Here is a 17,500-nt window from a genome sequence, read left to right as displayed (position 1 = left end):
CAAAAATTGTATTATGTTGTCTACATTATGAGGGACAAACTGTAAAAAACGGATTATTCATCCACTTGTTCATTTACTGTTAATATCTGCTTATCCATGGAATGACTAACAAACATAAAGATAAAAATGTCCTCTGCGCCTTAGCTCGATGCTAATATACATTGGCTTTGCCATTGACGTGCTTCTGACTAGCATTAGCGATTTTACATGGCGATTTGAACACCTCCAACATGTTAGTGAAAACCGCAACCAAGATATCGATTCTTAGTCGATTCAAAACAATACAACAATTCTATTATGTTGTCTACATTATGTTGTCAACATTATGAGGGACAAACTGTAAAAAACGGATTATTAATCCACTTGTTCATTTACTGTTAATATCTGCTTATCCATGGAATGACTAACAAACATAACGATAAAATGTCCTCTGCACCTTAGCTCGATGCTAATATGCATTGGCTTTGCCATTGACGTGCTTCTGACTAGCATTAGCGATTTTACATGGCGATTTGAACACCTCCGATCATGTTAGTGAAAACCGCAACTAAGATATCGATTCTTAGTCGATTCAAAACAATCAAAAATCGATTATTAATTAGTCTGCTGACGTAACATTGTACCATTTTGTCAACATTATGAGGGACAAACTGTAAAAAACGGATTATTCATCCACTTGTTCATTTACTGTTAATATCTGCTTATCCATGGAATGGCTAACAAACATAAATATAAAATGTCCTCTGCGCCTTAGCTCGATGCTAATATGCATTGGCTTTGCCATTGACGTGCTTCTGGCTAGCATTAGCGATTTTACATGGCGATTTAAAAACCTCCAAACATTTTAGTTAAAAACCGCAACTAAGATATCGATTCTTAGTCGATTCAAAACAATCAAAAATGTATTACTAATTAGTCTGCTGACGTAACATTGTACCATTTTGTCAACGTTATAAGGGACAAACTGTAAAAAAACGGATTATTCATCCACTTGTTCATTTACTGTTAATATCTGCTTATCCAAGGAATGGCTAACAAACATAAATATAAAATGTCCTCTGCGCCTTAGCTCGATGCTAATATGCATTGGCTTTGCCATTGACGTACTTCTGACTAGCATTAGCGATTTTACATGGCGATTTGAACACCTCCAAACATGTTAGTGAAAACCGCAACTAAGATATCGATTCTTAGTCGATTCAAAACAATCAAAAATGTATTATTAATTAGTCTGCTGACGTAACATTGTACCATTTTGTCAACGTTATAAGGGACAAACTGTAAAAAAACGGATTATTAATCCACTTGTTCATTTACTGTTAATATCTGCTTATCCATGGAATGACTAACAAACATAAAGATAAAAATGTCCTCTGCGCCTTAGCTCGATGCTAATATGCATTGGCTTTGCTATTGACGTGCTTCTGACTAGCATTAGCGATTTTACATGGCGATTTGAACACCTCCAAACATGTTAGTGAAAACCGCAACTAAGATATCGATTCTTAGTCGATTCAAAACAATCAAAAATTGATTATTAATTAATCTGCTGACGTAACATTGTACCATTTTGTCAACATTATGGGGGACAAACTGTAAAAAACGGATTATTCATCCACTTGTTCATTTACTGTTAATATCTGCTTATCCAAACATAAATATAAAATGTCCTCTGCGCCTTAGCTCGATGCTAATATGCATTGGCTTTGCCATTGACGTGCTTCTGACTAGCATTAGCGATTTTACATGGCGATTTGAACACCTCCGATCATGTTAGTGAAAACCGCAACTAAGATATCGATTCTTAGTCGATTCAAAACAATCAAAAATCGATTATTAATTAGTCTGCTGACGTAACATTGTACCATTTTGTCAACATTATGAGGGACAAACTGTAAAAAACGGATTATTCATCCACTTGTTCATTTACTGTTAATATCTGCTTATCCATGGAATGACTAACAAACATAAATATAAAATGTCCTCTGCGCCTTAGCTCGATGCTAATATGCATTGGCTTTGCCATTGACGTGCTTCTGGCTAGCATTAGCGATTTTACATGGCGATTTAAAAACCTCCAAACATTTTAGTTAAAAACCGCAACTAAGATATCGATTCTTAGTCGATTCAAAACAATCAAAAATGTATTACTAATTAGTCTGCTGACGTAACATTGTACCATTTTGTCAACGTTATAAGGGACAAACTGTAAAAAAACGGATTATTCATCCACTTGTTCATTTACTGTTAATATCTGCTTATCCAAGGAATGGCTAACAAACATAAAGATAAAAATGTCCTCTGCGCCTTAGCTCGATGCTAATATGCATTGGCTTTGCCATTGACGTGCTTCTGACTAGCATTAGCGATTTTACATGGCGATTTGAACACCTCCAAACATTTTAGTGAAAACCGCAACTAAGATATCGATTCTTAGTGGATTCAAAACAATCAAAAATCGATTATTAATTAGTCTGCTGACGTAACATTGTACCGTTTTGTCAACATTATGAGGGACAAACTGTAAAAAAAACGGATTATTCATCCACTTGTTCATTTACTGTTAATATCTGCTTATCCATGGAATGACTAACAAACATAAAGATAAAATGTCCTCTGCGCCTTAGCTCGATGCTAATATGCATTGGCTTTGCCATTGACATGCTTCTGACTAGCATTAGCGATTTTACATGGCGATTTGAACACCTCCGATCATGTTAGTGAAAACCGCAACTAAGATATCGATTCTTAGTCGATTCAAAACAATAAAAAATGTATTATTAATTAGTCTGCTGACGTAACATTGTACCATTTTGTCAACATTATGAGGGACAAACTGTAAAAAACGGATTATTCATCCACTTGTTCATTTACCGTTAATATCTGCTTATCCATGGAATGACTAACAAACATAAAGATAAAATGTCCTCTGCACCTTAGCTCGATGCTAATATGCATTGGCTTTGCCATTGACGTGCTTCTGGCTAGCATTAGCGATTTTACATGGCGATTTGAACACCTCCGATCATGTTAGTGAAAACCACAACTAAGATATCGATTCTTAGTCGATTCAAAACAATCAAAAATGTATTATTAATTAGTCTGCTACGTATGCAATAACATTGTACCATTTTGTCAACATTATGAGGGACAAACTGTAAAAACTGATTATTAATCCACTTGTTCATTTACTGTAAATATCTGCTTATTTTCTGTTTTAACATGTTCTATCTACACTTCTGTTCAAATGTAATAATCACTTATTCTTCTCTTCTTTGATACTTGACATTAGTTTTGGATGATACCACACATTTAGGTATCGATCCGATACCAAGTAGTTACAGGATCATACATTGGTCATGTTCAAAGTCCTCATGTGTCCAGGGACATATTTACTGACTTTAAAAAACATAATGATAAAACATGTAAAAAAATATCGAAGTAATCATAGTAGTATCGACTTTTGTACTTGGTATCATTACAGTGGATGTCAGGTGTAGATCCACCCGTGGCGTTTGTTTACATTGTGACACCGGTGAGCTACTGTTTAGCTATTCCTTGTCCTCCAGTGATAATACTACAGGTAAGAAACTCACTTTGTCGCCATGGAGACCAGGATTAGTGATTTAGCATTAGCTAAAACACTGTGGATGGACGTTAGCCGACTAGCTATCTATCCATGTGTTAAAGCAGCTCTTCCTGAGGGTGTTTCAGTGTTATAACTTCACCTTTATCTTGACTTTTTACACCAAAATGCACCCGTTCTCCCTTTTCTGTCTACACACTGTGTCTGCTTGTCAGTACTCTGTGTGCGTGCGCTGCCCAACATGCTCCTCTGCTGGTAAAAACCAGCAATGTCACCACGTAAAAAAAAAAATATATATATATATAGTATATAGAGTATAGTACTGTTTTTGATGAATTATTACCAGGATGTTATACTAGTACCGGTATGCCGCACAAACCTAGTGCAGTATTAACACTTTTTAGGGCGCAACAAGAGACTAAACAATTCCTAGTAAAATAGGTAGAGTTGAGTATGGACTCCAGGTGGTAGTTGGACTTGGACTGTATCAGTTGAGCCTAGAGGGAGGGAAGCTACATGAAGCTGAAGTGAGCGGCCAAGTTGTGGTGTGACGCCGCTAAAGGTCAGGGTAAGGACTCAGGCGCAGTCTGGCGTTCAAACCCCGCAACCTTCTTCTCCTGTCACCCTCTGCTGGGCGCGACTGAAGGAAGCAGGAGGGGGAGGAAATAGGTCAAGTGTAGAGAAGGTAGGAGGAGGCATGTCTAGGAAGAGGAAAGGAGGCCAAGGCAGCAAGGGAGTGAATACTTTTAAATATAAACAACATTGACTTTGCACCTGTTTTCATTAGGGCTGTCAAACCATTAAATGATTTAATCGCGATTAATCACATTTTTGGTCATAGTTAACCTGAATTTAGTCGTGATTAATCAAATTTTTGGTCATAGGTAACCTGAATTTAATCGCGATTAATCACATTTTTGGTCATCGTTTACCTGAATTTAATTGTGATTAATCACATTTTTGGTCATAGTTAACCTGAATTTAGTCGTGGTTAATCACATTTTTGGTCATACTTAACTTGAATTGAATCGCGATTAATCACATTTTAGGTCATAGTTAACCTGAATTTAGTCGTGATTAATCAAATTTTTAGTCATGGTTAACCTGAATTTAATCACGATTATTAACATTTTTGGTCATAGTTAACCTGAATTTAGTCGTGATTAATCACATTTTTGGTCATGGTTAACCTGAATTAAATCGTGATTAATCAAATTTTTGGTCATAGTTAACCTGAAATTAGTCGCGATTAATCACTTTTGTGGTCATAGTTAACCTGAATTGAATCGCAATTAATGACATTTTTGGTCATAGTTAACCTGAATTTAATCGCGATTAATCACAATTTTGGTCATAGTTAACCTTAATTTAATCGTGATTCATCACATTTTTGGTCATGGTTAACCTTAATTTAATCGTGATTTATCACATTTTTGGTCATGGTTAACCTGAATTTAATCGCAATTAATAAAACATTTTGGTCATCGTTTACCTGAATTTAATCGCAATTAATTAGATTTTTGGTCACAGTTAACCTGAATTTAATCGTGATTAATCACATTTTTGGTCACGTTTAACCTGAATTTAGTCGTGATTAATCACATTTTTGGTCATGGTTAACCTGAATTGAATCTCAATCACATTTTTGGTGATCGTTTACCTGAATTTAATCGTGATTAATCACATTTTTGGTCATAATTAACCTGAATTGAATTGCGATTAATCACATTTTTGGTCATACTCAACCTGAATTGAATCGTGATTAATCACATTTTTGGTCATAGTTAACCTGAATTTAATCGCGATTAATCACATTTTTGGTCATAGTTAACCTGAATTTAATTGTGATTAATCACATTTTTGGTCATACTTAACCTGAATTGAATCGCGATTAATCACAATTTTGGTCATAGTTAACTTGAATAGAATCACAATTAATCAAATTTTTTGGTCATCGTTTACCTGAATTTAATTGCGATTAATCACATTTTTGGTCATGGTTAACCTGAATTGAATCTCAATCACATTTTTGGTGATCGTTTACCTGAATTTAATCGTGATTAATCACATTTTTGGTCATAATTAACCTGAATTGAATTGCGATTAATCACATTTTTGGTCATACTCAACCTGAATTGAATCGTGATTAATCACATTTTTGGTCATAGTTAACCTGAATTTAATCGCGATTAATCACATTTTTGGTCATAGTTAACCTGAATTTAATTGTGATTAATCACATTTTTGGTCATACTTAACCTGAATTGAATCGCGATTAATCACAATTTTGGTCATAGTTAACTTGAATAGAATCACAATTAATCAAATTTTTTGGTCATCGTTTACCTGAATTTAATTGCGATTAATCACATTTTTGGTCATAGTTAACCTGAATTTAGTCGTGATTAATCAAATTTTTGGTCATTGTTAACCTGAATTTAATCGCAATTAATCACATTTTTTGGTCATGGTTAACCTGAATTTAATCGTGATTAATCACATTTTTGGTCATGGTTAACCTGAATTTAATCGTGATTAATCACAATTTTGGTCATAGTTAACCTGAATTTAATCGCAATTAATAAAACATTTTGGTCATCGTTTACCTGAATTTAATCGCAATTAATTAGATTTTTGGTCACAGTTAACCTGAATTTAATCGTGATTAATCACATTTTTGGTCACGTTTAACCTGAATTTAGTCGTGATTAATCACATTTTTGGTCATGGTTAACCTGAATTGAATCTCAATTAATCACATTTTTGGTGATCGTTTACCTGAATTTAATCGTGATTAATCACATTTTTGGTCATAATTAACCTGAATTGAATTGCGATTAATCACATTTTTGGTCATACTCAACCTGAATTGAATCGTGATTAATCACATTTTTGGTCATAGTTAACCTGAATTTAATCGCGATTAATCACATTTTTGGTCATAGTTAACCTGAATTTAATTGTGATTAATCACATTTTTGGTCATACTTAACCTGAATTGAATCGCGATTAATCACAATTTTGGTCATAGTTAACCTGAATAGAATCACAATTAATCAAATTTTTTGGACATCGTTTACCTGAATTTAATTGCGATTAATCACATTTTTGGTCATAGTTAACCTGAATTTAGTCGTGATTAATCACATTTTTGGTCATTGTTAACCTGAATTTAATCGCAATTAATCACATTTTTTGGTCATGGTTAACCTGAATTTAATCGTGATTAATCACATTTTTGGTCATGGTTAACCTGAATTTAATCGTGATTAATCACAATTTTGGTCATAGTTAACCTGAATTTAATCGTGATTGATCACATTTTTGGTCATAGTTAACCTGAATTTAATCGCGATTAATCACATTTTTGGTCACGGTTAACCTGAATTGAATCGCGATTAATCACAATTTTGGTCATAGTTAACCTGAATTTAATCGCAATTAATCACATTTTTTGGTCATCGTTTACCTGAATTTAATTGCGATTAATCACATTTTTGGTCATAGTTAACCTGAATTTAGTCGTGATTAATCACATTTTTGGTCATACTTAACCTGAATTGAATCGCGATTAATCACAATTTTGGTCATAGTTTACCTGAATTGAATCGCAATTAATCAAATTTTTTGGTCATCGTTTACCTGAATTTAATCGCAATTAATCACATTTTTGGTCACAGTTAACCTGAATTTAATTGTGATTAATCATATCTTTGGTCATGGTTAACCTGAATTTATTCGCGATTAATCACATTTTTGTCATAGTTAACCTGAATTTAGTCATGATTAATCACATTTTTGGTCATAGTTAACCTGAATTGAATCTCAATTAATCACATTTTTGGTCATCGTTTACCTGAATTTAGTCGCGATTAATAAAATTTTTGGTCACAGTTAACCTGAATTTAATTGTGATTAATCATATCTTTGATCATGGTTAACCTGAATTTAATTGCTATTAATCATAATTTTGGTCATAGTTAACCTGAATTGAATCTCAATTAATCACATTTTTGGTCATCGTTTACCTGAATTTAGTCGCGATTAATCCAATTTTTGGTCACAGTTAACCTGAATTTAATTGTGATTAATCATATCTTTGGTCATGGTTAACCAGAATTTAATTGCTATTAATCATAATTTTGGTCATAGTTAACCTGAATTGAATCGCAATTAATCACATTTTTTGGTCATTGTTTACCTGAATTTAATCGCAATTAATCACATTTTTGGTCACAGTTAACCTGAATTTAATTGTGATTAATCACATTTTTGGTCATGGTTAACCTGAATTTAATCACGATTAATCACATTTTTGGTCATAGTTAACCTGAATTTAGTCATGATTAATCACATTTTTGGTCATAGTTAACCTGAATTGAATCTCAATTAATCACATTTTTGGTCATCGTTTACCTGAATTTAGTCGCGATTAATCACATTTTTGGTCATAGTTAACCTGAATTTAATTGCTATTAATCATAATTTTGGTCATAGTTAACCTGAATTTAATCGCAATTAATCACATTTTTGGTCACAGTTAACCTGAATTTAATTGTGATTAATCACATCTTTGGTCATGGTTAACCTGAATTTAATCGCGATTAATTACATTTTTGGTCATAGTTAACCTGAATTTAGTCATGATTAATCAAATTTTTGGTCATAGTTAACCTGAATTGAATCTCATATAATCACATTTTTGGTCATCGTTTAACTGAATTTAGTCGCGATTAATCAAATTTTTGGTCACAGTTAACCTGAATTTAATTGTGATTAATCATATCTTTGGTCATGGTTAACCAGAATTTAATTGCTATTAATCATAATTTTGGTCATAGTTAACCTGAATTGAATCGCAATTAATACAATTTTTTGGTCATCGTTTACCTGAATTTAATCGCAATTAATCACATTTTTGGTCACAGTTAACCTGAATTTAATTGTGATTAATCATATCTTTGGTCATGGTTAACCTGAATTTAATCGCGATTAATCACATTTTTGGTCATAGTTAACCTGAATTTAGTCATGATTAATCACATTTTTGGTCATAGTTAACCTGAATTGAATCTCAATTAATCACATTTTTGGTCATCGTTTACCTGAATTTAGTCGCGATTAATCAAATTTTTGGTCATAGTTAACCTGAATTTAATTGCTATTAATCACATTTTTGGTCATAGTTAACCTGAATTTAGTCGTGATTAGTCACATTTTTGGTCATAGTTAACCTGAATTTAATCGTGATTAATCACATTTTTGGTCACAGTTAACCTGAATTTAATCGCGATTAAAATACAATAAAATTAATTAATATTAGGTAAAAGGAGAATTAAAAAGGTGGTTCTTCAGCCTGCTCGTAGGTCCCTGAGGTCTTCCGGCAAGCTGTTCCGTAGATAACGGCGGAAAGATGCCATCCCGTGACTTTGTGTCCTGACTTTTGGAATAATTAGGTGATAAGCGCCGGAGGATCTCAGGGCCGGGGAAGGTTCGTAGGGTAAAAGCAAATCTGAAAGATAAAAAGGCCCAATAACATTAAAAAACATTTATACACCATAAGAAGAACCTTAAAATTGATCCTGGAAACACATGGGGAGCCAATGCAAAGATTTTAAAACTGGTGTAATGTGAGCCCGACTTCTGGTCTTCGTCAGGTCTCCGTGTTGCCCTGAGAGAGAATTGGGAGAACTCTGGCTATATTCTTCAGATGATAAGCACCTATTTTTGTTATATTTTTGTTAGAATAATTGTAAGTTATCACAAAAAACTTTGTGATGAAATAAGTTCCAGGCAAAAGGACAGGGGCTGTCTTTGAGGCCTACCAAGAGGAAGAAGGCTCGTAAAACTCCAGTGGGACTTCAAAGCGGACAGATGGCAGGATACGCCAAATTTCCAGACAAACTCTTTTTAGAAGTATTTTACGAACTCTCTTTGAACTATTTTATGGACCTCTTTTTGAACTGTTCGGTAACCAAAGGCAACGCTGTTTACGACCCACTTCCCTCTGGAAGCAGCTGTGGTCAGGTGGGGGGAGAAAGTCAAATAAAGAAGGAGGAGTGCAATCTTTGGGCACAGCGTGGTTGAAGACTGTACAGAGAGTACAGTCGCCATATTTCTCGTCAATATTCAGTCCAAATTTAATTCTGTCTCTGTTTGATTCTTTGCCTCTTGTCCTGTTTAATAGATGTCATCAATGTTTGAACCTGACAATTTTTATACGTGGTTTAAAACTAAGGTCAGAGACGAAAACGACACCCAGATTTTTCACTCGTAGTGATGGAGTTAAAGACAATGATTGTAGTTTCTCTCTCGGGGACTATGGGGTTATGGTTTTAGTTGACGTATGGTACATCACACATTTGTCATTGATGAAGATTTTTTATGTGTTTTGGAGCGCAAGAATTAAGACAAAAACCAAAAAATTGTTTGGCATAGAAGAAAACTATGAGACGTTTTGGGGTCCCTGGAAATCTCGGGGCTCCGGGTCCGTGGTTGCCCAATTAACTCTTCCGGCAAGCTGTTCTATAGATAACGGCGGAAAGATGCCGTCCCGTGACTTTGTGTCCTGACTTTTGGAATAATTCGGCGATAAGTGCCGCAGATTCTCAGGGTTCGTACGGTAAAAGCAAATCTGAACGATAAGAAGGCCCGATACCATAAAAAAAACATTTATAAACCATAACCATTGATCCTGAAACACATGGGGAGCCAATGCAAAGATTTTAAAACTGGTGTAATGTGAGCCCGACTTCTGGTCTTTGTCAGGTCTCCGTGTTGCCCTGAGAGAGAATTGGGAGAACTCTGGCTATATTCTTAAGATGATAAACACCTATTTTTGTTATATTTTTATACGTGGTTTAAAACTAAGGTCAGAGTCGAAAACGACGCCCAGATTTTTCACTTGTTGTGATGGAGTTAAAGACAATGATTGTAGTTTCTCTCTCAGGGACTATGGGGTTATGGTTTCAGTTGACGTACGGTACATCACACATTCGTCAATGATGTGTTTTGGAGCGCAAGAATTAAGACAAACAATAAAGCATTGTTTGGCATAGAAGAAAACTATGTAACGTTTTGGGGTCCCTGGAAATCTCGGGGCTCCGGGTCCGTGGTTGCCCAATTAACTCTTCCGGCAAGCTGTTCTATAGATAACGACGGAAAGATGCCGTCCCGTGACTTTGTGTCCTGACTTTTGGAATAATTCGGCGATAAGTGCCGCAGATTCTCAGGGCCTGGGAAGGTTCGTACGGTAAAAGCAAATCTGAACGATAAGAAGGCCCGATACCATAAAAAAAAACATTTATAAACCATAACCGTTGATCCTAAAACACATGGGGAGCCAATGCAAAGATTTTAAAACTGGTGTAATGTGAGCCCGACTTCTGGTCTTTGTCAGGTCTCCGTGTTGCCCTGAGAGAGAATTGGGAGAACTCTGGCTATATTCTTAAGATGATAAACACCTATTTTTGTTATATTTTTATACGTGGTTTAAAACTAAGGTCAGAGTCGAAAACGACGCCCAGATTTTTCACTCGTAGTGATGGAGTTAAAGACAATGATTGTAGTTTCTCTCTCAGGGACTATGGGGTTATGGTTTCAGTTGACGTACGGTACATCACACATTCGTCAATGATGTGTTTTGGAGCGCAAGAATTAAGACAAACAGTAAAGCATTGTTTGGCATAGAAGAAAACAATGAAATGTTTTGGGGTCCCTGGAAATCTCGGGGCTCCGGGTCCGTGGTTGCCCAATTCATCATCATCGGCAGTCACTCGTAGTCGAGTATGACTGTCCTCAGAATGGATGGGTTCCCATTCGGGAGGACGCCTGCGCGTGACGTCTTTTAGCGTGGGGAGACTGATGCGCCTGCAGCCACCACACGGTCCTTGGCAGAGAGGGGCCTTGATCCAGTGGCATGGATCCATGACGACTGGAGACCACCCTCTGTTGCAGCCTTCATCCGCCTTTAGTGCCGTTGTGACATGCAGTGTCATCCTCCGCCACTTCCACCGTTGAGGTCTTTGAAATGCTATTCAACCCATAGCTGGGACCCTGACAGGTACTACCACCCCGGGTCAGAGTGGACCTGGGAGCAATGATGACTGAGGGGTAACTCCACCTAACTCTGCCCCAGTACGCATAGAGTTTCCCACGGAAAAGGGAAGAGTTGACGGTCATGAATCCAACATAAACCTTGAGCCAAATTCTTCAAAAAGTATGAATGTTGACGAGTGACCGATTTTGAACCAAAGTGGTTTTCATTTTGCCGTACTGCACCTGTGCCATGTGGCTCAAAATGCTTTCCAAACATGTCCGTGGTCTCCGCCTACATCCTCGCTAATTTGTTTTTACCTCAAGTCCAGAGGGCGTCACGTCACCGTCCTTCAGCCGGCGATTGTCGCCTGATCTGTGAAATGGTACTAACCAGTCCAACGCTCCCTCGTTTTTCTAGGAGTGATGCCAGTGCCTGAGGCGGTGTCTGACACAGCCGGCGCCGCCACCATGTTGAGTCCCGTCTTCAACGCCTCCAACGGGGACGGCTCAGAGTCGGAGACCACCTCCGCCATCCTGGCCTCCGTCAAGGAACAGGTCGGGAACTGCAAACACTCAAAGGGGATTTGTCAGAGTCGATGGAAAGTCATCGACTAAAAGACGTTTGATAGAGGAACTACTCTACCTTTTCTTGTTGCAAAGTGCTGGCAGAAGCTAGGCAGAGCTGCCGTGTTGTTGGGTAGACAACTAATCACCAATTCCACCGTTCAATCTCATTGATCATGAGAGCATAGTGGATTGATTTGATTTGTCCACAATTGTGTTCTTAGTCAGGTGAACCACGTCCAGTCTGTTGAACTCACTGTATATTGTTACATGGCAGCAGTCACTACCAAAGCTACCATGGTATAGAACATCTTGTAAGAGAGTCCAAAGTATAGTTAAGAATATACACAGTGGTGGTCAAAAGTGTACGTACACTTGTAAAGAACATCCTGTCATGGCTGTCTTGACTTTACAATCATTCTTATTTTTTTGGTATGTAGTGATTGGAGCACATACTTGTTGCTCACAACAAAACATTCATGAAGTTTGCTTCTTTTATGAATTTATTATGGCTCTACTGAAAATGTGAGGGTCAAAAGTATACATACAGCAATGTTAATATTTGCTTCCTTGGCAAGTTGACCTGCAATAAGGCGCTTTTGGTAGCCATCCACAAGCTTCTGCTTGACCACTAAATTGCTGCAGTTCAGCTAAATGTGTTGCTTTTCTGACATGGACTTGTTTCTTCAGCATTATCCACACCTTTAAGTCAGGACTTTGGGAAGGCCATTCTAAAACCTTCATTCTAGCCTGATTTAGCCATTCCTTTACCACTTTTGAGGTGTGTTTGGGGTCATTGTCCTGTTGGAACACCCAACTGCGCCTTTCTTCTTTCCTTCGTTCGTTCCTTCGATTGTTCGTTTGTTCGTTCATTCGTTCGTTCCTTTGTTCCTGAGTTTGTTCCTTCCTTCCTTCCTTCCTTCCTTCCTTCCTTTCTTCCTTCCTTCGTTCCTTCCTTCGTTCGTTCCTTCGATCGTTCCTTCGATCGTTCCTTCGATCGTTCCTTCGATCGTTCCTTTATTCCTTCGTTCGTTCCTTCATTCCTGAGTTCGTTCCTTCGTTACTGAGTTTGTTCCTTCCTTCCTTGCTTCGTTCGTTCCTTTCTTCCTTCCTTGCTTCCTTCCTTCCTTCCTTCCTTCCTTCCTTCCTTCCTTCCTTCCTTCCTTCCTTCGTTCGTTCGTTCGTTCGTTCGTTCGTTCGTTCGTTCGTTCCTTCCTTCCTTCCTTCCTTCGTTCCTTCCTTTGTTCCTTCCTTTGTTCCTTCCTTCGTTCAAACAAAGGAACGAACCAACGAAGGATCGTTGGTTGGTTGGTTCCTTCCTTCCTTCCTTCGTTCCTTCCTTCCTTTGTTCGAACGAAGGAACGAACCAAATGAACGAACGAAGGTTCGTTGGTTCCTTCGTTGGTCCATCCGTCCGTCCGTTCGGTCGGTCCTTCGTTGGTACGTTCCTTCGTTCCTTCCTTCCTTCCTTCCTTCCTTCCTTCCTTCCTTCCTTCCTTCCTTCCTTCCTTCCTTCCTTCCTTATTTCGTTCCTTATTTCGTTCCTTCCTTCGTTCAAACAAAGGAACGAACCAACGAACGAACCAACGAAGGTTCGTTGGTTGGTTGGTTGGTTCCTTCCTTCCTTCCATCCTTCCTTCCTTTGTTCGAACGAAGGAACGAACCAACCAACGAACGAACGAAGGTTCGTTGGTTCCTTCGTTGATCCGTCCGTCCGTTCGTTCGTTCGGTCGGTCCTTCGTTGGTACGTTCCTTCGTTCGTTCTTTTCAACCCACTTCAACCGTCAAATAATTCCTCTTAATCAGGACAAAATAAACTAAGTTGTTTGTTGAAATGGAAAAATTCCCACAATGGAACTGCTGCTTTAAATGGGACAATGAAAAAGGAGGATTAGCTCCAAATTGTTCAGGACAAGCTAAAATCATCAGCCCGGAGGTTGGGTCTTGGGCGCAGTTGGGTGTTCCAACAGGACAATGACCCCCAAACACACCTCAAAAGTGGTAAAGGAATGGCTAAATCAGGCTAGAATAGTGGTTCTTAACCTGGGTTCGATGGAACCCTAGGGGTTTGGTGAGTCGGGTTCGGCGGAGGTCGAGACACACCCGACTCATCGTGTAAATAAAAACTTCTCACTATCGGTGTATTACGGATACGACAACAGCAGAAGTCAGACTGATTTGCAGGTGTGTAATTTGTTGGCAGTTTATGTTGGTTTTGTTGTTTGAACAAGGTGATGTTCATGCACGCTTCATTTTGTGCACCAGTAATAAAACATGGTAACACTTTAGTATGGGGAACATATTCACCATTAATTAGTTGCTTGTTAACATGCAAATTAGTAACATATTGGCTCTTAACTAGTCATTATTAAGTACTTATTACCCTAACCCTCTAACCCTGGCCCTAACCCTCTAACCCTAACCAAATAACTCTAAATGAAGTCTTTGTTACTTAGAATATGTTCCCCATACTAAAGTGTTACCAAAAACATATAACTTTGTCTTGAATTTGAAAAAAAACATTTTATTTTTCATTACAGAAGGGTTCGGTGAATGCGCATATGAGACTGGTGGGGTTCGGTACCGCCAACAAGGTTAAGAACCACTGGGCTAGAATGAAGGTTTTAGAATGGCCTTCCCAAAGTCCTGATTTAAAGGTGTGGACAATGCTGAAGAAACAAGTCCACGTCAGAAAAGCAACACATTTATGTATGTGCTCCAATCACTCTATCACAAAAAAATACGAATGATTGGAAACTCAAGACAGCCATGATATTATGTTCTTTACAAGTGTACGTACACTTTTGACCACCACTGTATGTATTGATCTGGGGTTTGACTTGAACCCATTCACAAATTCTACAAGTCCGACCCTACTATGGTCCGGTGCACAAAGAAAAGTACATACTGGTCAGTTTTTTAGAGGGATGCCACAATACTCCACTGAGTGACATGTGGCAAAGTCTGACTTACCACCAATTGTCCTGAATCAAAATTGAGGGGATCCACTCAACTAATGCACCACGGTCCGTTGTAATCCACCCGACAGATATTCCCAGCATGTCCCCAAATGTTGGACAGACGGGCTGAATCCGAACCAACATCGCCACCCAAGTCATATTAGGCATGTATTTAAAAAGTATTTCAAAATCAGCTTACGCTCGCGTAATACCAGTCGCTAAATAGCAAAATCAGACCACAGCAGATTAAAGCTAATGTCGGAGTGAGGTTTCAGTCGGGAGATAAACATGGCCTCCGGCTGAGTGCAGGCCCTGAGATTACAAGGTAGCTACTGTTACACCCCGGCACATAAGTAGGAAGCAATTAGTTTAAATACTATATAATAATATACTCTGATATGAGTATTAAACGGGTGTAAGCAATCAGTGAGTCAGGGTGGACATTTTTAAGAAGAATTCCTATAAGGCTAGGCTATTCAACTGAAGTCTTTTGGGTGCCACATTTCCAGAAAGCTAAGGACAGGACTTCTCACTTCACCGTTTTTCTCATTTTGAACATAGCATCCTTCCATCCATCCATCCATCCATCCATCCATCTTCTTTCGCTTATCCGAGGTCGGGTCGCGGTCCAGCCACTTCGTCCAGCTCTTCCCGGAGGATCCCGAGGCGTTCTCAGGCCAGCCGGGAGACATAGTCTTCCCAACGTGTCCTGGGTCTTCCCCGTGGCTTCCTACCGGTCGGACGTGCCCTAAACACCTCCCGAGGGAGGCGTTCGGGTGGCATCCTGACCAGATGCCCGAACCACCTCATCTGGCTCCTCTCCATGTGGAGGAGCAACGGCTTTACTTTGAGCTCCCCCCGGATGACAGAGCTTCCCACCCTATCTCTAAGGGAGAGACCTTCCACCCGGCGGAGGAAACTCATTTCGGCCGCTTGTACCCGTGATCTTGTCCTTTCGGTCATGACCCAAAGCTCATGACCATAGGTGAGGATGGGAACGTAGATCGACCGGTAAATTGAGAGCTTTGCCTTCCGGCTCAGCTCCTTCTTCACCACAACGGACCGATACAGCGTCCGCATTACTGAAGACGCCGCACCGATCCGCCTGTCGATTTTACGATCCACTCTTCCCTCACTCGTGAACAAGACTCCGAGATACTTGAACTCCTCCTCTTGGGGCAGGGTCTCCTCCGCAACCCGGAGATGGCACTCCACCCTTCTCCGGGCGAGAACCATGGACTCGGACTTGGAGGTGCTGATTCTCATCCCAGTCGCTTCACACTCGGCTGCGAACCGATCCAGTGAGAGCTGAAGATCCTGGCCATAGCATCCTCTGCAGTTGATATTTCATCTTTGTCTGTATAGAGAGGGCTAGTTTTTAAGGACCTAGTGCCAAAGATCTTGTCTATAGGATGGTGTTCTAGTGGTTGTAGGAATCTGCTTCAAAATATTTTCTAGGTTTTTTTAAACTGAGCTCACAGGTTAGTCTGGTGTCATTACCAGGTTGGATTTGATAGTCCTGCTTTAGGGTACAGTTCCAATTGGCTCACAAATAGACAAGTTGCTCTCAGACTTGTGCAACCAATTTCAGAAACCGGCCTTGTCCTGGCCCCCGTAACCGATTTGGTTGAGCTTGTTGTCCAATGTGTTACGCTCACTGCTCACTGCTCACTGCTCAACTTGTCTCTCTCAAAGCGCAGCTCAAGTAAAACAACTGCGTACCAACATGCCGAGGTCAGGCAGCAAATGATGTCAAAGTACATGCAAACATGTCAAACATCACTCAAACAGCCTACCGCCACTTCAGAAACATTGCCCGTCGTCGACCCGTCCTCTTCTTCGCTACCGCGGAAACACTCATTCATGCATTCATCACCTCCAGACTGGATGACTGCAACATTCTCCATTATGCTTCATCTTCCAAAGTCTTCCGTAGACTTCAGTTGATCCAAAACTTGCTATGACCACATCACCCCTGTCCTACAGGAACTTTCACGGGCTACCTATCCCACAGCACATCCAGTTCAAAATCCTTCGCATCAACAAACCGTGCCCCCTTTTACCTCCCTGACCTCTTCAGCCCTCACATTCCCGTTAGAAACCTGCGTTCCACCAACAGTCACCTCCTCTTAAAACCCAGCACAGAACCTGGGGGGACCGTGCCTTCTCCATTTCTGCCCGCACCCACTGGAACTCTCTTTCCCTTTCCTTCCATTCATGTCATAATCCCACAATGTTCTAAAGACTATTGAAAACCCACCTTTTCAAGAGAACTGGATAAACTATATAAAAACAGACTGTTCTTTTTCATTTTTGCGTGTTTAATTGCCTTTTAAAAGAACTATATAATTAA

General features: G+C 39.0%; 1 protein-coding gene across 1 annotated transcript in view; it reads left to right on the top strand.

Moving 5' to 3' along the window:
- Nucleotides 1–17,500, top strand: part of ctnnd2b (catenin (cadherin-associated protein), delta 2b) — a 287,545-nt gene that overhangs the window by 17,286 nt on the left and 252,759 nt on the right. The window contains 1 exon segment of the mRNA XM_062070403.1: nt 12,042–12,178. Within this exon segment, the coding sequence (XP_061926387.1) occupies nt 12,042–12,178 (137 nt within the window).

This window comes from Entelurus aequoreus, linkage group LG14, assembly GCF_033978785.1.
Source record: "Entelurus aequoreus isolate RoL-2023_Sb linkage group LG14, RoL_Eaeq_v1.1, whole genome shotgun sequence".
Taxonomy (NCBI): domain Eukaryota; kingdom Metazoa; phylum Chordata; class Actinopteri; order Syngnathiformes; family Syngnathidae; genus Entelurus; species Entelurus aequoreus.
The sequence above is the reverse complement of the archived record's forward strand: the minus strand, read 5'-3'. Positions and strand labels throughout refer to the sequence as shown.